Genomic DNA, 22,397 nt, shown 5'->3' with positions numbered 1-22,397 from the left:
CCAGATGGGGCCCTGATGGGAAGAGAGCACTTACAACAATGAGGTCTGTGGGCTTGAGGACACAAGTGGGCTGCCAATACATGATGTTAACCATAAATAAAGAGAGAAAGGGTAAAATAGATATCAGCACGGGGAAAGAAGACAGAATCAGGAGCAGTAGATGGGAAAAGAAAGGAACCTATGCATTAATGAATGAGATCATTTGTTTAAGAGCAATATTCACTGTGATTTGCAACTAAAAAATGTAGTCAAGCCTAAGTGAAATTCATTATTTCCATCAAGTAAAACCTGTAACAAATATTCAACTAGTCCTTCCTGCCAATGAAAACATCTTCTTGTTAGGTATAGTGGAACAATTTAGCATTTGTTTTAAGTGAGACAATGTATGTGAAGGCATCTGATGCTTTGGAGATAAAATGGGGATATTCAGTAAGATTCCCTTCCCTGCAAGCAATCTGAGAAGGAGCCCCAAGGCAAGGCGTCACATCCGTGGTTGGTGGTAAGTGTATCACTCACCCCTTCAAAATTAAATTTCATGGTTGGTGAGAAATTCAAGACTTCAGAGTCATTAGGTCACAAAGGGACTCCGTGTGTGGCTGTTTCCTGCTGTTATCCTGGCACTTTCTGGTATTGTCCTTGGCTCTCCCTCCTGACAGCTGACAGCTCGACATTTCTCTTCGTGGCCAGAAGCTAAGCAAGTGCATGTTCATCCACTTGGCAAACGTGCTGCTTCCTTTGCGTCTTGGCCAACCAAAACATGCCATTAATGGAAGACATCGGCCAAAGTGTCCTGGCTCCCACAGGTCCCCTCCCCCCTGCCTTAATATATGGTAAATATTTACCTCATTTGCTATCTTTGATCTCATTTGGGCTTTTTTCCACAGGGACAGCCATGCAACTGAGATTTCTGGTGAAGATGTCCTAAATTTCTCCCTCCAATATAATTTCACAATTAAGTATTCATGTGTGTTATACTCCGTGGAGGATATTAAGTTTGTGTTTATCCCCTGGAACTATGCCAAACTATACAGAAATAAACTGTCCTAAAAGTAAAGAGGTCATCAAAGAGTCACCACATCAGGTTGTGCAAATCTTGCCCTATACAAGGACTTCTGACCCCTGTGACTGCATGACAACCTAGCCTTTGCTCTATCTGCCAAGCAGTGGCCAGGGGGGCAGATTTCCCCTAATTTGTGAACAGACACCCCATTGAACAGAGTGATCCTGGACATGTCAATATTAATGTAAAAAAAAAAAGAATTGAGTAAACATATGAAGCTGGGTGTTACGTAGCCAAATAGATTATTCCCATAATAATATCAATGACTGTCCCCATTTTCTTCCAAATTATCCCTATGGAAATTCATTTTCCATCCAACTTATTTGTGTATTAATTTGAAAAAATAACCACATCTAATAAAAAAATTTCTGGACTTAAAACACTGAAATGTATAAAGAGCAAAATTCATCAAAATCTGTTCTACTTTCTGAAGTATGAATGCCTAAAGATAGAAAGGCACTACCAAATTCTCCTCCTTAAGGACAAAATTAATCATGAAAAAAGATTAGAGACCTGAACCCAGTGTAAGTGCCAGTAAAAATAATATAATACAAGGTTTTCATTCTTCTCCCACCCAGCGGACTTACGGAGAATCTGAAAAACATATTTTGACAGAATATAATTTAATGAGAATATAATTTAATGAGACAGGAAATATTTTTGCCCATAAAACATTTTCAGACACTAAACTCCAAAATGGCCTACCCAAATATCATAAATATTAAATGCAAAACACTCTACTTAGTAACAGGAAGGACAGAAAGATATTAAAGAACCCCCTACCCTCCAGGGACTAAAATCTTCAGAAAGATTTTAAAACCCTAATATTGCTGTCATAGAGGCATATGTGTGTCATGAAGGGAATGGGTGGGAAGGAGAAAGAATGGTCCCTGAGGGGTCAAAGAAAGGTTTTGTGACATGTGAGCCGGGACCTAAAGATGAGAGACTGAAGGAGCATTGACTTCAAAAGCACCAGTGTTCTGCATTCACAAACAGGGGAACGATGGCATTTGTGTGGCATGCCAGGGTGAACCGAGGATGCAGATTCCTGCTCAGCAAGGGCTCTGCCCCCAGGGATGAAGAGATCTGTGACTCGGTACACCCGTAAGCCGTTTTGGTCACACCAGGATACCGAGGAACACGTCGCTGGCAAGTTCTGCCAAGTTTCAAAAGTAAATTGGTAGTTCTCAGCTTTCTGTGACACATTATAATCACTTGAGAGTTTTAAAGAAAATGATGCCATTTAAGTCAGAACCTCTTAAGGAACAGCCTGAACATTGGAATGTTTAAGGAACTCTCAGATAAAGCTAATGGGAGGCAGGTTGAAAACCACTGGTCAAAACTTCCCTCTCTTAATAGAATAAAACTAGCTAAGTTCAAAACACCAAGCTTTGAAATAAAAGTAAATTAATAATAATAATTAAAAACTGGTAGATAATTAGAATTAAATTGTATCTCCTTCAGTTTCTGGCCACAAAGGCATGACAGGGTCCAATATTATCCTCCTGTTGTAAACAATTAGAAAAATTGATTAAAACACAGAAAAAAATATTTTCAAACATTGGACAGTGGATGACTTTAATCTTTAGGAGCAGGGTAAAAAATAAGGTGAGTCCTACCATTATCCAAGTTTTCTGCTGAAAGATAATCTCTAGACTGCGAGATGGGGAGGGTGAACACTACCTCAGACAATATAAAAATTTAAGTCAAAATGGATCACAGGCCTAAATGCAGTGTTTAGAACAACTAAACTTCTAGAAAAAAACATAGGAGAAAATCATTATCTCAGGGTAGGCAAAGATTTCTTCTTTAAAACATGAAAAGCAGGAAAGAACAAATTAATAAGTGGGACTTCATCAAAATTTCAAACTTAAGTCCCTTGAAAGACACTATTAAATTAAAAGATATACCCCAGATAGGGAGAAAATACTTGCAATGCAAATGCCTGACAAAGGACTTGTGTGCAAAATTTATAAAGAATTTAGTTAGAATTCATTAAGAGGGCAACACAATAAAACTATATAGGCAAAAAATTTGAAGAGTTTACAAAAGCAGCGTATGAGTGGCTAATACACATGTGAAAATTTCTCAACATCATTAGTCCTCAGGTGTATTAATCATGCCATTTATTCTCTATTTTTTGTTTTAATATTTTAGGTCCTTGCTGACCCTAATGGCAATCGTTTCCTGATCCGTTGACCTTGCTATACCTGACAAATAATAAAATATGTATTTTAAAATACAGAGAAGTGCAGATTAAACGCATAATGAAATGCCATTCCATACTCACTAGCACAGATAAAAATGCTTTAAGATGACAATACCTAGAGTTGATGAGAATGTGGAAAAATTAGAATCCTCCTCACTCATTGCTAGTGAGATTGTGAAATAGTGTAATCACTTTGAGAAGCTGTTTAATAGTACCTTATAAAGTTAAACTTACCAAAAAAAAGTTAAACTTACACTTACCATTAGACCCAGAAATTCTTATATATCTACACAAAGACATGTACACAAATTTATTCATAATAATAAAACTCAGAAATCAAATGTCCATTGACCGGTGACTATATAAACAAATTATGGCAAATCCATAGTGATACGGAAAGGATATGGAGTGAACTACTAATTAGCAATAAAGAAGAATCAATTACTGAAAAGTGAAATACTATGGATGAATTATGCTAGGCAAAAGCATACATACTATTCCATTTCTAGAAACTCTAGAAGAGGTCAATCTAATGTACACTGACAGATGATCACAGGTTATTAGGTGTTGGGGTAGATTGACAGGAAGGACCACAAGGACAACTTGGAAGCTGATAGAAATATTCTGTATCTTAATTGTGGTAATGATCATATGAATATGTGAATGTGTCAAAATACATTGAAATATAGACTTAACTTCTTATATTAAAGATTTTTATGTGGATCATGTTTAGTCTTTATTGAATTTGTTACAATACTACTTCTGTTTTATATTTTCAATACTTTTGGCCTTGCATGTGGGAACAGGGAGCGAACCCACATCCCCTGCACTGGAAAGAGAAGTCTTAAGCACTAGACCACCAGAGAAGTCCCTTAAATTCTTATATTATTAATATAGAATTTATTGTGTGTGAAATATACCTCAATAAACTGGAGTTTTTAAAACAGTGTCCTTGAAATAGAATCAAATTTATGTCAGTCTTACTTATTATTCTTTTACCCATAATGAGGTAATTGGTCTGATTTTTCTGAAATCATCATGAAAAGAAAAAAAAATTATATTTGGAAGCAATTACTGAGACCAGATGGCTTCCTGTTCTTTCAGGAGTTAGACATTATTAACAGTAATGCTTTGTATATCTGTAAAGAGCCTTATCTCTGTGTACATTGTATTATCATGCATCTATAAAATACCACCTTATAGCAGTAGCTGTACTTTACAAACCTCTTTCCACGTGACTTAATGCTAACTCTGACATACAGGCTCTCTTACACATCCCTCCCAATTCCGAAATTAGGAGGCTTTGGATCACCAGCTCCATAGCATGCCAGTTCAGGAATCCACTGTCTGGATGGATATCTGCCCTGCATTCCCCAAGAGGAGGGCTGGGAACTCTGAGCAGCTGGGTGGATGCCTATGAAAGACTGTCCCCATCTCTGCTTTTTTTTCGGGGCAGTGGGCAACATAAAATAGGCCTGCCAGATGGCTACAACTCATTACTGCCTGGCAGCAGCCTGGGGGAAATGAGAGTAAATTAATCAGCATTCAGGAGGAATGAATGGCAAAGGGGCGATGTGTATTGATGCTATTTTAGCGCAAGTCAAATTAAACCTGTAGAAATGACAACATGCATTAATCTCCCTATTGCCTCCAGTAGCTGTGCAAATGAGCGCCGAGTTTCTTTATACAAACAGCTGTTATTTTCCTGCACCACCTTGGCCCAGAGTTCTACTAATGGCCTGCTAGGTTAGCCTTAGTGATTAATACAAACTTGTGCATTATAACGACTCAGTTGCTAAGGAAAGAGCTTCACCTATGTTGAAACAGTGAAATCTCTAAACTGCAGCTCTCCAACAGAAAGCAGGGCTCGTGCAAAATGATAGATTCGTCAGTCAACTGCAAACTCCCAGACTTTAATGAACACTGGATTTACTGCTTGTATATTGCTGAAGTCACAAGGAATTTTCTTCTAAAGGGAGTCAGAAATAAAATTGTGTTTTTTAAAAAGAAAATTTAGATTTATATATTAAAAGTTAGCTATAAAATCTGTGGAATGGCATTATGTTGGATTATCTTCTCTGGAATGTTTATTTAAGTATAATACTATATTGCAGGAAAAGGATGACTCAAGTTAAGAAAATACATAAAATAAGATTGATTGATGATATCTGGGTTAACCTTCATTCTTGCTTGGGCAAAGCTCATCTCTGACATAGTTTGCAGCATCACTTTCACCACCTCCCTCTAACTTACGAGACTCCAAATAGCCAGAGGCCAATGAGAAGGGGTCAGTATCCTGAAATGATGGCAAGAAGTATAAAAGAGAATTTAGAGCAAGGGTCTTCAGGACTTATCTCAAGCTTTATTCTTCAGGAATATTTCTTACCAGCAGCAGACCCAGATAATGCAGGTCTGTAGCATATAAGTTTTCAAAGTCCCCAGAGAAAAGAATACAAAATTGCAAATACAAAATACTGGATGAAAGTGAATACTTACATAGACTGGGAGATGAAATAAATTACGGATTTTAAAAAGCTAACAAACTTTGTTTTTTTTTAATATTCTGGAGCTTCTGTCAATCCTTTTTTTTTTAATTATTATTATTTTGGCTTTTCACTGGGAAGTTTCCTTTTCATCATGTTTGAATTTTGGTATAATCCATCATTTTGAAACACACAAAAATAATCTGAAAATAAGGCTTTCCATGAGGAATTAAATGTGCTTTTAAATTGCCATTATATTGTGCTATATAATCATATAATCAAATTTCCTTATATTACATACTTTGAACTTTCATGAATATATATTTTTGTTATTGGAACACAGGTTTCCTTAGATCCCAATGCAGTGCTCTCTTTTGATCCAAACTGCCACACTTTGTTAAGATAAGATCTATCATACACCCTAAAATGTAACCCAATGCTTTGGGATCTTTAAAATGTACAATATCACACAAAGATGCACTTACTGTTTGCAGTACTACTGCAAACACAGGTGCTCTGACAAATTCTATTATACTCAATTAACAACAAAATGTAGCTGAATACCTCGCAGGAGAAAACTTTCATTTTGACAGAGCAGGAGTGAAATCCAGTCTTGCATTTATAATCCTACATTCATGAGGTTTGGAAGAATTTTCCACAACAGAATCTGGCTCCTAACATTTCAAATCTGATTTCTCTCCCACTTCCCACACACTGATGAAGCTGCATAAGACACATTTAAATTGTGATACAACCTTTTGCCCTGAAGATTTGGGTCACAGTGTGAATTATAGTACAGGCAGTGGTGTGAGTGTCCCTGAAAGTCACTGCCACACTAAGACAACTAACCAAAGCTTAACTACATACAGGAGAGGCTGCAAAACACACAGATATTCCCCTAAGTCAAAATTAAATCTCCCCAACTCATCTATTCCCTAGAGCTGCCCCCAATATTTCCATGACTGCTCTGATACTTCCTGACACAAACTGTGTGACAGACAGGAATTTGAAGTGGAAAGATATAAATTACAGTTAATATATCTTTCTTTTGCAAATTTGACAAAGCATGTGACCACGTGTATATATTTTCAGTGTCCCTCCCTGGGTCTTGGAAGGATCCATGAAATAACTGGTGCTGAAATGTAAACTTCACTAGTTCTCAAATTAGCATAAATCAGTCTCTATTCTTATCGCTTACTTTATAAATGTGTTGATTGACCAAAGCATAATGGATGAAGGGAAAGAAAAGCTGCATTGAACAGAACTTCCATCTCTTATGCCCCAAATTTATTCAAGCAACAAGTAATTTTGGGTGACAAAGTGCCCTCTTCTCCCTGGAGACCCTGGGGTGCAAACATTCACCCTTAAACTATTCCCAGAGAGCCACCCACTCCTGTCATAACTTGTTAGTGACCAGAAACATCAAATTGTTATCACCATTCCAGATATGATGGGATTATAGGGAATCTGTTTCAAGTGGGTCTGTTCCAATGACCATTTTCCTGTGAACAAAATAACCTTGCAAAAAGTTCATGAATGAGACAAGAACATTTCCCTATCAGCAAAATAACTGTGAAGTGGGATGGACTGGGCTGATACTTGGAGAATTTAATGAATGAGACATTGTTGATGCTTCTTGAACTGCTGGGGTCAATCTGTCCTAGTACAATCACAAAAACAAAAGAAAAAAACACATATTTTCAGAATAATTTGATTCCTATCTGCTGTTCTGTACCTAAGAATAACAATTCTGTGTGATGATACTTGGGCTTTCCCAGTGACTCAGCAGTAAACAATCTGCCTGCAATGCGGGAAATGCAAGAGACACTGGTTCGATCCCTGGGTTGGGAAGGGTTCCCTGGAGGAGGCCATGACAACCCACTCCAGCATCTTGCCTGGAGAATCCCGTGGACAGAGGAGCCTGGCAGGCTACAGCCCATAGGGTCACAAAGAGCTGGACACTTCTGAAGCAACTTAGAACACATGCACAAATGATAGTTAGGGGAAGGCTTTATGTTCAGAGCGCCTGGAAAAAGCTCCTTACCTGGTGGCCAATACCCAGAAGCATGTTCTGCAAACCATAATCTCCTGAGAGTCTCTGGCAAAAAAAAACTCAGTGGTCCAGTAAGTCTGCAAAGACTCATGCTGTATCCCTCTTGGAGATTCACAATGCACTGTATTGAAGTAAAGTCTCTAAGAGACCTTGCAGTAATCTACTTACCCCAGTATTCTCTACATTTATCCATTTCCAAGCACTGTCTAATCAAATGCAGTAGAATGAGAGTCTCACAGACCATCCTACGAGCACATTTCCAGATGAGTTTCTCAAGTGTGGTGGAGGTGGTTTAGTTGCTAAGTCATGTCCACTCTTGCAACCCCATGAACTGTAGCCTGCCAGGCTCCTCTGTCCGTGGGATTTTCCAGGCAAGAATACTGGAGTGGATTGCCATTTCCTTCTCCAGGGGATTTTCCCAACCCAGGAATCGAACCCAGGTCTCCTGCATTGCAGGCAGATTCTTTCCCGACTGAGCTATGAGGGAAGCCCCCAAAGGGTATCCTCTACCAACTTCCCCCTTTCTCAGCATGCCAGCCACAATAGGTCTCCTTCTGCATCTCCTTTCAAGCTGAAAACAGTCCTAACTCAGGCATTTTGTACTTGATGCTCCCTCTGCCTAGAACTCCATGCTTCTACGTATGCATATGGGCTCCATCTTTCATTTCATTCAAGCCTCTGCTCAAAAGCCTGCATTTCAGAGTGATCTTCTATAATGCACTGAATCTTCTATAATGGAACGCCACGTAAATTCGTATGTTGAAGCCATAGCCCCCAGTGTGTTTATTTGAAGATAGGGCCTTTTAGGGCGGTAACTAAGGCTAAATGAGGTTGTAAGCGTGAGACCCTAATCCAATCCTTATAAGAAGAGGAAGAGACACGTAGGTTGCCTGAGCTTGGAGAAGAGGCCATGTGAGGACACAGCAAGAAGACAGCCAGCCATCTACAAGCCAATGAGAGAGACCTCAAGAGAAACCAGCCCTGCTGGCGCCTCGGTTTTGGATGTCCATTCTTCAGAACTGAAAAGATTAATTTCTGTTGTTTAAGCCAGCCAGTCTGCAGGATTTTGTTACAGTAGCTCTGGAAGGCTAATACTCCCCTGATCACCCACCTAAAAGTAAAATTTCCAGTTATTCTCTTTTCTCCTTATCCTGCCTTTTCTTTTTTCTTTTTTCCTACAGAGCAATTATCATGACTTGACACTATATCTCTAGGAGGTTGAGAGGCAGTAGATTATAGTGGATAAGTGTTTGGGGTCTGGGTTCAAATTCCAGCCCCACCACCTCACAGTGGTGTGATCATTGAAGAGTTATAAAAGTTTCATGAGCTTTATAGAATTGATACTTGCTTCAAGGGCATTGTTATAAGACTGTAATGAGATAGAACATGGGAGGGAATTCCCTGATGGTCCTAATGGACTCCAGGCTTCCACCGCAGGGGGCCTGGGTTCAATTCCTCATCTGGAAACTAAGATCCCACAAGCCATGCAGTGCAGCCAAAAAAAATAAAAGACAAAATAGAAATAGAAAAAGAGATAGAACATGGAAATACTGTTCTCTGGAACGATGCACATGTTCAATAATTGTTACTATTGCTCATGGTCTGTTGCTTATGGTCTGTCTACCCCACTAGAACGTATAAGGACAGGGAGTTTGTCTAACCCATGGTTATGTTCACAGTGCCTCCAAGGCACATGTCAAGCCCTCAATAAATATTTGTTACATGAAATATAAATAAATGAAGTCCTATGGACCTTGTCTCAAAGTTCACAAAGAATTTAAATTCTTTATTGTCACTTCCAAGTCTATCTTTTTTGCTGAATGAACACCTTATAACCTAGTACTACCACATGATTTCAGAGTCCCTATTTTGTGTTGACTGTTGCACCACTGATGCCAAGTGACACTCCTTTAATTGACATGTACTAATGAGCCAAGTTCAGAAGGGCAGGCAGCAAGGGGCAGAGGCTACAGGCTTTCCCACCCAAAAGGCTCACACTGAAGCAGTCACGGCTACATTTACCGCGAGCGATGCTTCATCAGCAAAACATCACCCATATAATCGAATCAGAGCACTTCATTTAAAGTGTGTCCGTTTCATTTGTATTTAATTTTTTTGTATTGGTTTTGCTGCTCTGTGTAATTTGATTCTCTAGATATCAGCAATGGCACTTTGGCATCTTCCATTGATGAACTTCAGAACCTTCACAGCCCTATGGCATGTCGTTGAAATGAGTCATCCTTTATGACTTATTCAGATGAATGCAGAATTCAAGTCAGAGGCCTGGTGGGTTTGGTATCACCTTCAATAGGTCACAGCTATCAAAAAAGGCTTTGTCCATCTGTCACTAAGGACATATTGGGTGTAAAAGTCATCCTCTAGAAATTTTATATCAACATCTGCAATCACTTGTGCCTTAAATTGTCATGGAAATCAACAATGGACTCACTTACTACTAAGGAAATAACAGGAGACTTTAACCCCTAATGTAACATGTCCCTCTATTTTCACAGATATACCTCTTCCAATGACATTCATGATTATTCCCACCACATATTGAAAAAAATTTTCAATTCTTTTGAATTGAAATGTAGGTAAAGAATTTGCTCTTGTTATGGTAGTCAATTGCACTCTATTGAACCCCACCCCAGATTCTGGTCAATCAAATAGGCTGATTACCAGTGTTTCAATCTCCATCCTTCTATCTGCTAGACCTACTTAGCATAACCCAAACAACCAGAGTGAATTTGGAAAATAGCCTTTATTGAAAAAAGTTCTCAAGCTCTGAAGGGTGTTTAACAAATCCTAATATCTAATCTTCTAAAAGTTCTCAGTGACATGGTATTTCTCATAAATTAAGAAAACGTTTAATACCAGCCACAATCAGGAATCAACATTTTAAAAGCAATGTCCTTTATAATAAAATATGAAATACTCAGGGGTAGGTCTGACAGAGTCTATTTACTATTTACTGCTTAGGAAGAAAGCTAAGCATCCCAGAGACCCTCTCCATTCTTCTGTTTTCTAGACGAGGGTGAAAACTTTACAGCTATGACAAAGACTCTGCATCGCCCTATGAAACCCTTGATGAGATAATTCCGGGGGCAGTGACAACAGCATGTCCTTGGTAGAGGCTGCCAGCCACTCACTGAGGCAGGCACCAAGTGGCCGTGGGGAGCAAGGTTAGAACGTGAAAAGAGAAATCAACCCAAGGAGTGGCTACCCATCTCCCTCCCCAAAACTTCCAAATTCTCTAGGAGACTTTTCATTTATAGAAGTGACTTTTTAGTTGCTTGTAGTTTAGTAGATCGGTATCTTCCATTTTTTTTTCACTAAAGCTTAAGTGGACGGCAACTCAACTCGGTTTATGAGCCAGTGTCAACACAGTCTCCTACCCTTGCCCTTCAGTCTTCTCTCAGAAACGTGGTAGTCACCACATAAGCCGCATCACCCTTCAGGGGCACCTCCTACTGCCAGTGGAGGGCCACAGGAATGTGTGAGCAGAAGACAGCCGAGGGTGCCAACTGCTAGAGCAGCGAGCGCAAGCTGATGCACCAAGGCCAGAAGGACCGGGGCCACATTACCATCCCTTCCATCATCGGGTCTTGCGGCCACTCTCTGTGTCCATCTGCACTCTCAGAGGGCAGGTACCATGGTTTTTTCTTATACATCCAGCATCTGGTCAAGAGGTTGGGTTATAGCAGAATTAAGTATTTGTCAAATAACTGAATAAAGCAGTGTACTGCTTGGAAAAGCATTCAGAGCAGGACATACTAGGGAGAGTTTTTACAAATGGAAAGAACTCTGTATGAAGGAAATTTCAGGTTTTCTAGACACGGGTAGATTAACATGGTGATTTTTTTTCTCTGAAATTTAGAAAATGTAGGATAAGTCCTTTTCTACATCAGGGAATATATTGGTAGTATGAATATATTGGTAGTATGTATATATATCAAGGAAATGGCAACCCACTCCAGTATTCTTGCCTGGAGAATTCCATGGTTAGAAAAGTCTGGCAGGCTACAGCGTAGGGGGTTGCCAAGACTTGGGCATGACTGAGCAACTAACACACACACACACACACACACACACACACACACATATATAACAGGTTTGCTTGAAGTTAGGTACTTTTCAAATCAAATAAACTGAATACAAAGAAATTTAGGCCTCCTAGTGTCATTCCCAACCTCACCAAATAAACACTCATCTCTGGAATGGCCTGGGAGAATCAACTCTCAATTCCACTATACTTTGTAACTGAGTTACAGAGTAACCTGCCAGCAATCCTCTCAGAATTCACGGGGCTGTTTAAATAGAGCAAAGTCCACAAAAAGTTCCACCGAGATGAGCTGAGCAAAGGCCAGAGCCCCAGAAGAAAACAAGCGAAGCTGATCTGAGCGAAGCTGACCTCACCCGGAGTGCAAACCCCACTGGCCCGGGGTAGGGGATCTGTGTGATTGGCGATGAGCCCTGTGCTGTCAGAGCTCCCGAGAGAGCTTCCAGGCTGGTTCCTGTTTTCTGGCATCTTCCTGCCTGTGACTTTGCTGCTGCTCCTTCTCATTGCCTACTTCAGGATCAAGCTGATGGAGGGTAAGTGAGAAGCCACCCCGGGCCGGGGTTAGAGGTCCTTTCCCAGGGCACACATCTGAAACAAGTCCATGGACTATCCGTCTTTCTGGGAGGCCTGGGATCACACATATTTTGAGTGCATAGGGACTCGTCAATAAATGCTCTCTTAAGATATCTTCACGGGGGAACATGGCAAGTTTGATCACACCAGCAGTGTGGATGGTACACTAGGCTCTGAAGACCTGATGAAGGGATCCTGCACTGCAGCGCCCTGAAGACAGATGAACCGGGAACCAGCAATTTGGACACACGACTGCTTGTCTCTCTCAGGCGCATAGAGTCACAAACATTACATTGTGTTACATGGTCTGCTGCCTGCCTGACAGGCGTGCATGTGTGTGTAAGTCCCTGCGAGTGTGTGCGCATACACTTCTTTCTCATCCACTAAACTTCTATTAAGGAAACAAGCCATCATTGTGCTATCAGAGTGTTTGGTAAATGTCAAGCTCTAATAGATATCTGGTGATATCTTGGTGTGAATTTACTATGAAAGTGTGGTCTTAAGGTGGGGGAAAAAAAGAAACCTCAGGAAGTTTAAAGTGGTTGGGCCACGGGCTGCTGGGTCCTGGATTGAGACTATTTATTCTGCTGTAACTGAAAAGAATGAAACTGCATTGTAGTTTGATTGACTAAGTGTTAATAATGTATCCAGCAAATGCTAGGCTAATATGAGAGGTTAATAGCTATTTTAGTAATATCAACAAAAACCAGTAACATTCCTTAAGCTGGATGGTGTTGTGTTAACCAAAAAACAAACTTGAAGCCTGTCTTCCCACCCTCCTTTGCTTCTGTCTGCTCCCATCTAGGATCTGCATATCCTTTTTTGGAGTCATTCCTGATTACATTTTCCAGTGTGAGCAGACAACCTTAGACGAGGCATGCCTTCATTTTTATGTGGATCCAATCCAATTCCAAATTTCCCTTTCTTATTTAAAACAAACTAACAAACCTTTGAGAACATATAGCTTTTAAAATTATAGTTCTTTGTGTAACTGTTTTCCTAAGGGCAAGCAGTTATATATATTCTCTCCAGTTTGAGGGCAAAAGAGATCACTTGGCCCCAAATAAAGTATCACCAGTTTGAATCTCTATTTAGTAGCTCCCACTTAAAAATTGTAAACAGATGGTCAAATGTCATGTCATCAATCTTACAAACAGGGTTATGGCAAGTGTAATCATTCCTGTTTTGTCCTGTAAAGAAAGGGACGTTGACAGATTAACTAGTGTGTTCACAGAGCCCCAGAGTCTTGCATCCTGAAACAGAAAATTATGCTGCCTGCCTCATACATCCTAGTCCATCAGGAAAGAGATGCATTTTCAGATGTGATGGAAAGCATGTGGAGGTATCGTAATCATTAATCCCACATTTCAAGCCTTAGGAGGTAACGGTGCATGAAAATTTAATTAGTATGTACAGAACATCAATTTTTTTGCAAAGAAAGGAAATTCCCTAACATCCTGCACTCTTTAATCTATTTCCATTGCCTTGAGTAAGTTCTTGAGGTAGAGGTCTGATTCTTGAACTTTCCATCACCAAACCCTTCATCAGCCTCTGCCAGGGACATGTCACCTCTGCGTGGGTGGAAGTTTTGATGATCTTACCTCCCCAAGTCCTGAGATTTCTAAACTGCTACATTCAGTGCCACTCAACATACCATCACCCTGATTATGAACAAATTGCTTGCTAAAATAACCAACATTGCCAAAAACAGTCACTATGAAAAAGAAATTGTGTCTCTCGAAAGTCTGAAAATTTTGTATGGAGTTAGATGTAAAATTAGGTCAGGAAAAGTGATCAGGTTCTGACCTTCAGCAACTGACATTCTTAAACAGGTAACTGAAGTATTGAAAATGTGCAGTGTGGCTAGGCATCTCTCACTGAACTTTATAAATAAATACACACACACACACACACACACACACACACACATACATGCTTTGGTGGTTAGCAATAGAAGAAAAAGAAAGGATTTAGAGAAATCAGAGTAAGTTAAGAGATAACAGAGTGAAATTGTTAAGATCTCAGGTGAAAGGGTCAAACCAAATAGGAGTTTGAATTTCAGCTCTGTAACAAAGGTCACACTGCCTAACCTTTCTTGTTTGTTTTTTTTTTAACATATGCAATTTATCTTACAGGTTGGGCATTTAAAAAGAAAACATATTTGGTAACAATTAGTTGAAGAAAAACATAGCTAAAATTGAGGGCTTTAAAGAAAAATTGTTAAGTATGTACTCTAATCTTCAATAGACCATAACATATACATTTGTCAGAAGATTCCATTGAGGGAACAGTGATTCTTGACTGGTCTGTCAAAGCATGAATAAATCAACTGTGTAAAAGAGCTCTCTTAACATATCAAACAATCTTTACAGAGCGTGATTAGAGTCCTCAAAGTCTCCATAAAATAATCCATTTACATTCACTGTCCCCTGGTGCTAGTGGTAAAGAACCCACCTGCCAATGTAGGAGACATAAGATAAACTGGTTCAGTCCCTGGGTCGGGAAGATCCCCTGGAGGAAGGCATGGCAACCCACTCCAGTATTACTGCCTGGAGAATCCCATGGACAGAAGAGCCTGGTGGGCTACAGTCCATGGGGTCGCACAGAATTGGACACAACTAAAATGATTTAGGATGCATGTCCAATTAAGTGGCATACAACCTAAACTCTTGAAGCTTCAGTTTCTTCATTGCAAAATAGAATTAATAGCAGGATGTAGCTGTAGGGTTGGCGTGGGGATTAAGTGAGGTAATGCATGTCAGGTTTTTAACAGTGCCTTTTCTGAATAACGTTCAGTCATTATGACTCCTGCTGATCTATTAATATGGACTCTAATTAAAGAGTGTTTGTGTCATTATAATAACTATCATTAAAATATACCTGTGTGTGTGCTAAAAATACTGGAGTGGGCTGTCATACCCTGCCCCAAGGGATCTTCCTGACCCAGGGATCGAACCCATGTCTCACGTCTGCACTGGCAGGCGGGTTCTTTACCACAAGCACCACCTGGGAAGCCAGTAGCCATATTAAACTTCAAGACAAAATTACCTTTACTTAAAAATAAAATAAATTATAAAAAAATGTACTTAAAAAATTAAGTAAATTGCCCAAGGTCACTCACTCAGAAAACGGTAGAGACAGGCTATCTGGCTCCAGAAATAGCCCTTTCAGCTAAAACACTCCCCCTGGAGTATTGAATACAGAGTAGGTGTTCAGTAGGTATCTGCTGAATGGAGGAATACTTTCATCCCAGGCAAATAAGCTTATCACCAACATGAGAGCCAATGGTGGGAGAACTGAAAGAAGGCAAGAATCTTACAAAAATTTTGAGGGGATTATCAATCTCTTCAACAGGGTAGTTACTGATGATGGTGACTTCTCAGCATGAAGACTTAGCTCTGAATCAAGGAGATTACATTTCTTCACCAGTGGCCCAACAAAGACAATGTCATTGCCTGCAGAATATTCTTCAATTACAAACTCTGATGTTCTCACGGCCACTTGCCTATTCGCACCTGTCTAATCTCTCTATGCTCTCCTAAAAGTTCCATTAACATGAAATGATGGCCAAATTACAAGCTCTTTCAGTATTATCAGCTCTTTCTCTTGCTCTCTGCACTGCGCCTGGCACAGACACTCGGTTTAGGGAGGGACAGCTCATTGCGGAAGACGGGTTTCCTTTGGTCTCTCCCCCTCGTTTTTCACGCTTCTAGTTCTCTTCTTTCAGTGTCATTATTCAGATCGCCCATTCTCAGTTCTACAGTTTGTATCCTGGCTCCTCGTTCAAAGCATCTGTTGTACAGTTAGCCTTTGGTAATGAAGAATGAGGGAAGAAATTACTCATATTGCAATGAGTCTTTGGGCTATCTGAAGCAATACCTTTGAACTATTATCAATACCTTTGAACAATTATGTCTTTGGAAAGGCAGTGAAATTGAGCAGCTGAGAGTACAGGCTCTGGAGTCAAGACTGCCTGGAATCAAATCCTAAATCCATCAGTTTCTATGATCTTGGGAAAACTGCCTCATTTTGATTTCTCTACACCTTCATTTGTTCATCTGTAAACTAAGAGTAAGTGACTACAACATAAGAATCAAATAAGACCCACAAAGGGCTTTTCACAGTGTTTGGCACAAAAGTGATCAACAAACATGAGCTGTTAAAACTTGAGGCTCGTGTAACCTAAGACCTGAAAGCCTCCAATGCCTGTGTACCCTCTCTCGACTAAGATGACAAGCAATGTGGGATCACACAAAGTCAGAGAGAGTGCTCGCGTCCTGGGGTACATGGCATATAAAATGCCTGGCAAGGAATAAATTGCTAGGATTTGATGTGTGGGCCAAAAAGAACATTTTCAGGTTTAATTCTATAAACATGCATTATCTCCTATGAGATTATAAACTCCTTGTCTCTGGCTTCGATAATGTGACTAATTATAATTCTGAAGATAAACTTTAAAGAGTAACAATAGTTTCTGTTATACATGTTGGTGGTAGTCAGAAAGAAGTCTGGGTTGTTGTTGGTGGTGGTTTTTTTTTTTTTTTTTTATGTATCGGGAAGAATTCAAAGGATAACTGTCAGGATTTCAGGGCTGAAGATCAAATTTATTATTGTGAGAGAGGTAACAGATGAAAGTACCAGAGTAAATAAGGATATACAGAAAGATGCTTACATAATAAAAGCCAAGGGGAGGAGCAAGATTGAGGTGGGGGTCACGGGAAGGGAGCTCATGTCAAATGCTACAGAGGGAGGAAACTGGCGATTAGAAGATGACACGAGTTAGTAATTATGATGTCACTGATAAGTTTAATATTTCAGTAGCTTTAAGTCAAGTTATATTTTAAGGGATTAAGGAGTAAGTGAAAATTGGAATCTCAGTTTTCAGTCAAAGGTACCAAAAGGTAAAGAGGAGACAAATATGACGTGTCTGAAGACTATAAATGCTGAAACACATTTTTGGTGGGGAGGAGCAGGACATAAACCCTCTCTTACTCATTTCCATACCCTTGGCCTTACATTAGACAGGCTTAATAAATGTTTATTGAATGTGGAAGTCTTAATACATTTAATCAACACTTAATCTACTGAATATAAAATATACTTAACATGCAATGATTTTTATTACAGTGGTAATTTGCCCAGTCTAACCATGACCATTCTTTAGAAATAAGCATTTACATTTTTGGGGGGAGAGGCTGAGAAGCAAAGGAGAGATCCTGCAGTAGGAGTTGCTCTGATGGCCACGATTTCTGTAACCACCAGGATAGAAGTGCTGGCCAAACACACCTTAGGAGCTGTGAATGACCAGCGGCACTCAGATGCCTCTGAGGTATTAACTAGTATTTTTCCTTTCAGTTAATGAAGAACTGTCACAGACTCCTGATCACCAACACAGCCTCAACACTGGCTCTTCCCGCTACCAGAGAAAGAAGCGGACGTGACCGTCAGGGACTGATCAGTGGCCAAAGCACAGTGGATTTCCGCTGGTCAGAGAGTAACAGTCAATGGCTTAGCAATAAAGTAGGTTAATAAACCAGATTCACAGCAAGATAGAACAATAAGATGCTTGGTCCGACTATATTGAAAAGTGGCAGCTATTGTCCAAGGGGACAGCTATGAGACTCAGCTTAACCAGCAGTTCTTCAGAGTCCCAAGATTTTGTTGGATGGTCTATGGACTGGATACTTAAAAACTTTTGTAACATAAACTTTTATAGAACCACGTCTACTCTGAAGGGCATTATTTTCTAACTAAAATTCTTCAGCATCATTATTACGTAATTCTGTGGAAGCTGGCATTATTCTGACTTTGGAGGTGAAGAAACTCTGGTAGAGATCAAATGAATAGCAAAAGATGAGTGCCTGTGGATTCCCACTGTGAGTTCCCACGTCCTCCTCTTGACACTCAGCGAGGCACAGAGGTCACCTTTTCAGGCCTTATTTCTGGCCCTCGGTTTGCTTCTCCCCTTTCCCAGGTGCTTTCGCAAATCCCATCATCATTGTGAGAAGCCACAGCAAGAGCCTCTCTTCACTGGGTATGGATCATCATGAAGGCAGCTTTCAGCATGACACCGCTTGGAAACATTGGCCATTTGGTGAGAAAAGTAAAGAACACAATGTTCATGGAACTCATATGGAAAATAACTCAAGACCTTGCTTCGAACACCAAACATCGGGGAGCATTTCTAAATTCGGAAAGAAGTCAACGTTTCACCAGCAGCAACCACCAAGCTGAGCCCTGTGCTACAAAGCAGCTTCTCCCTGGCTATCTCACACATGGTAGCGTATAAATAAATGTCAGTGCTACTCTCTGTGACGATCAAGAGAGGTGGAATGGGGGTGGGAGGCAGGCAAAAAAAAAAGAGAGAGAGAGATTTCACTAGCAGGATTCTTTCAGCGAGAGCCCCAAAGAGCCAATCTAGGTAATTGAGAAGAAACATTTAATTCAAAGTAGTAGTTAAAACTACTACCTTGCTCATCAGTTTCCTAGTTAATGTTAGCAAAAGACACTAAACATGTCCTAAGTGTAAGTCTGGTTATACTCCAATGTTTGCATATGAATCCAACAGGCTATTAGACAGATTATAAAACAATGAATTTGTTCACCTGAAAGAAATGCATTTATGTAGTGACATAGAAATATGCAAAAAATCATGTTGCTGATCCAAAGCAAGAATGCTATTCTCTGCTTCTCTTCCCTCTCCTCCCTCACTCTCCAGTTCTTCATATGCCTCCAATGAGTTATTGGTCTCCATTTGCACTTATTGCATAATATGAAATTCACTGTTCAACTGGAGGACACTCATTTCTGGGTTTTATTGTATTTGATTACAAGGAAAATGTCTGCTGGGGCTTCCAGACTGAGGTAATTTAGCATAAGTGTGCATGCCATATGGAAGGAGTAACAATATCCTTTCAATTCTGGGAGGGATCTCATTATAGCCTCTGGCGGAAATCAGCTTATGTAAAAACGCTTTCTTTGACAGAAGGCGTAGAGGTTTGGCCACTAAAGTTTGCTCCAACTTCTCTTGGAAACAGACACTCCCAAAGCCTGACTGATGATTCTGGTAGATGCATTCCACCACCTTTGCCCGAGCAGAGAAAATGCATCTCAACTACTATGGTAACAGAGGAGCTCTAAACATACATATTTTTAGCATAACCCAGTTGTGCAACGCAGGACCTGATTTCTTTGTTGCTGTTGGGTAAGATGAGAGTACAAGGAATTTCTAATGAAATCATGAGTCATGAGTGTTTTTATATGCAGAGAGAAAGAGAAACTAGTTTTCTCATGGAGAAACCAAGTCCAAGGGTTTTACTACCATCTGCTTGAAGGCACTGTACTGGATTTGAAGAGTCCCTCACAGACTGCAGCAAATCAGCTGCCCAGTCACATCTTTGCTCTCCACCTGCTAAGAGTCTAGCAGGTTCCTGCTCATGGCTGCTGTCACAGAGACCAGGCTGGTGGTCTCCTTAATATTTCATCCTATATTGTTTCTTCCTATGTGCCAAAGCATTTCATTAGGGGCCAAACATGCTCCTAAGTGGTCTCCCTTCAATAATTACTAACCTTATTTCTAATGTTCTAGTATCTGAATGAACTCTCTAGTATCTGAATGAAATGCAAGTCCGTTTCCCCGACATGAGACTTTCAATAAAACAGTGGGTGCTGTAAGTGCCGTTATATTCCCATCTATTCAACAACAACAAAAATTTTATTTTACAGAGCGAACCTAAAGCTGTTAGTATCATCCATCTTGTTAACTGTGTCGGTAATTTGGAAATGTGGCATTGGGACACCAAGTCCATGACCTCACATTCTAAGCTTAGACATGTTGATAAAATAGAAAATGGGGCAGGGAAGGGCACACATCATGTTCTCTAAAGTGTTATTCACAATCCTTTAAAGAAAAAATGTATTTATAAGTAGTTTGACCAGGTAACAACCTCTGGTATTTTCTAGATATATTATAGTAGTAGTAACTGGAAAATCAAGGACACACACTTTCACACACCAACAACAGTTTTTCTTTGAAATCTAAGTTCTTTGGCAAAACTATAGCTCAAAAATCAGTCGTAACTGTGAAACACATTTTGTAAATCAATTTTCTGACTATTTATAAAAAGTTAGAATTTTTCCAAACAAATGCTCCTGGGCCTTGCTTTCTGACTTTATAATTAGTGTGCTCATCAGAAGCAGCCTCTCATTTTAACAGCATTTATGCAAAGGCATTCACCCTGGCAGATGAGTGACAGAACATAGACAGGAAGTACATATCTAAAAATTTTTATTTATAATTAGGGGACCAAACCAGATGATCCTAAAGGACATCAACCCTGAATATTCATTGGAAGGATTGGTGCTAAGCTGAAGCTCCAATACTTTGGCCACCTGATGCAAAGATCTGACTCGGTGGAAAAGACCCTGATGCTGGGAAAGGTTGAGGGCAAGAGGAGAAGGGGACGACAGAGAATAAGATGGTTGGATGGCATCACCAGCTCAATGGACATGAGTTTGAGCAAACTCAGAGAAATAGTGAACGACGGGGAAGATTGATGTGCTGCAGTTCACGGGGTTGCAGAGAGTCGGACACTACTTAGCGACTGAACAAAAACCACCACCACCACCAGATTGAAATTCTGTTAAGAAAATTCACATCCATATTCCCAAACTCAAATTGTTAAGAGCAGAAATTCCAAACCTTTATTAAGGTAATAAAGAGCCTTTTGAGAATTTAATGAGAGTCAGGAATAATTTTTTAAATCTCTAGGAAAAGTGAGTATACCTGTAAATTTGCATATATTGGGAGAAAGCCTAGACCCTTGAAGTCCATCAAGGAGTCTGCGGTAAGGAAGCCTGTAGTCAAGAATCTTAGGAAAAAATTGTGTTGCCTCTTACACCGGCCACCTTACTTACGATGGATGAGTAGACCATATCGGGTTTCTGACATGGCAGGGCTCACAGGAAAGTTGGGTCTATACCATTCAAAATTTCCCTAGAGGCTTCCCAAGTAACTTAAGTTCATAATGGTACAGAATTCTATTCTGCAAAGTTCTCACAAGAACACAGTTCAGACTGGCAGAATCTCCCATTACTTACCTTTGGTGGATTAATTCACGCAGTGCTGTTAATACTCACAGTGGTAAACTTTTTGGAGGGCATTATTGTGCCAGGAGCTCAACTAGGCATATTATACATTTTACTTCATCTAACCATGAGAACATGCCTGGTGTGGGATGTATTACTACCCTCACTTCACAGATGTTTAAGTACCTTCATTGAAGTCATGTGGTTCACTTTCTCAGCATAAGGCATTGCAAGGCCCAGCTGTAGGAGTCTAAAGCCTGTGTTTCTGAAGCAAAACATTTTATACAAACTGAAGCTACTATACATCCAATTTGGCATCATGACTATTCAGAGGGTCAGTGTTTTGGGCCCTGGCCAAGGATCAGGAGTTGGACACCTCGGATTTGCCAGCCGACTGTGTTCTTTTGGGGTCAACTCCCTGCTGTGGCCCGATCCCAGCACACACATGAACAGGTGCACGTGAGGATCCACGCAAGCCGATGTGGACTTCTGCAGATACCGTTCAGCCTATGCTGTGTCAGCAGTGACATTCACATGTCCTGTGCAAGCGTGCAAGACCCTACTGGAAACTGACCAGAGCACCATACTCAGAAGAGCAATGTTCTCAAGACTGGACTTTGTTTTAAATTATGGCGCTTTTATGGGATTTCTTAGTCTTTCATCATGGAATACTTTAACAAAAATAACCAACCCCTACTTACCACCTCCTGGCTTTAGCAATTATCAACTCACAGCCAGTCTCGTTTCACCTAAAGCACAACTCACTCCTCCCTAGCCTCATGCTATTTTGAATTCTCAGATAATTACATGATGTTTCACAGACATCATACAATTTTATCCATAAGTAAGGGGAAAACTTAAAAGTCCACGCT

At 40.1% G+C, this 22,397-nt stretch overlaps 1 protein-coding gene across 1 annotated transcript; it reads left to right on the top strand.

Annotated features, from left to right (window-relative positions):
- Positions 1-2,063: 2,063 nt before the first annotated feature.
- On the top strand, positions 2,064-21,416 carry SMLR1 (small leucine rich protein 1). The gene is given in 3 exon segments (XM_065928968.1): positions 2,064-2,164; positions 12,253-12,398; positions 17,794-21,416. Coding segments are annotated over 3 exon segments (333 nt in total). The 3' UTR covers positions 17,880-21,416.
- Positions 21,417-22,397: the final 981 nt, after the last annotated feature.

This window comes from Muntiacus reevesi, chromosome 3 (genome assembly GCF_963930625.1).
Source record: "Muntiacus reevesi chromosome 3, mMunRee1.1, whole genome shotgun sequence".
NCBI lineage: Eukaryota > Metazoa > Chordata > Mammalia > Artiodactyla > Cervidae > Muntiacus > Muntiacus reevesi.
This window is presented reverse-complemented; position numbering and strand designations above follow the sequence as displayed.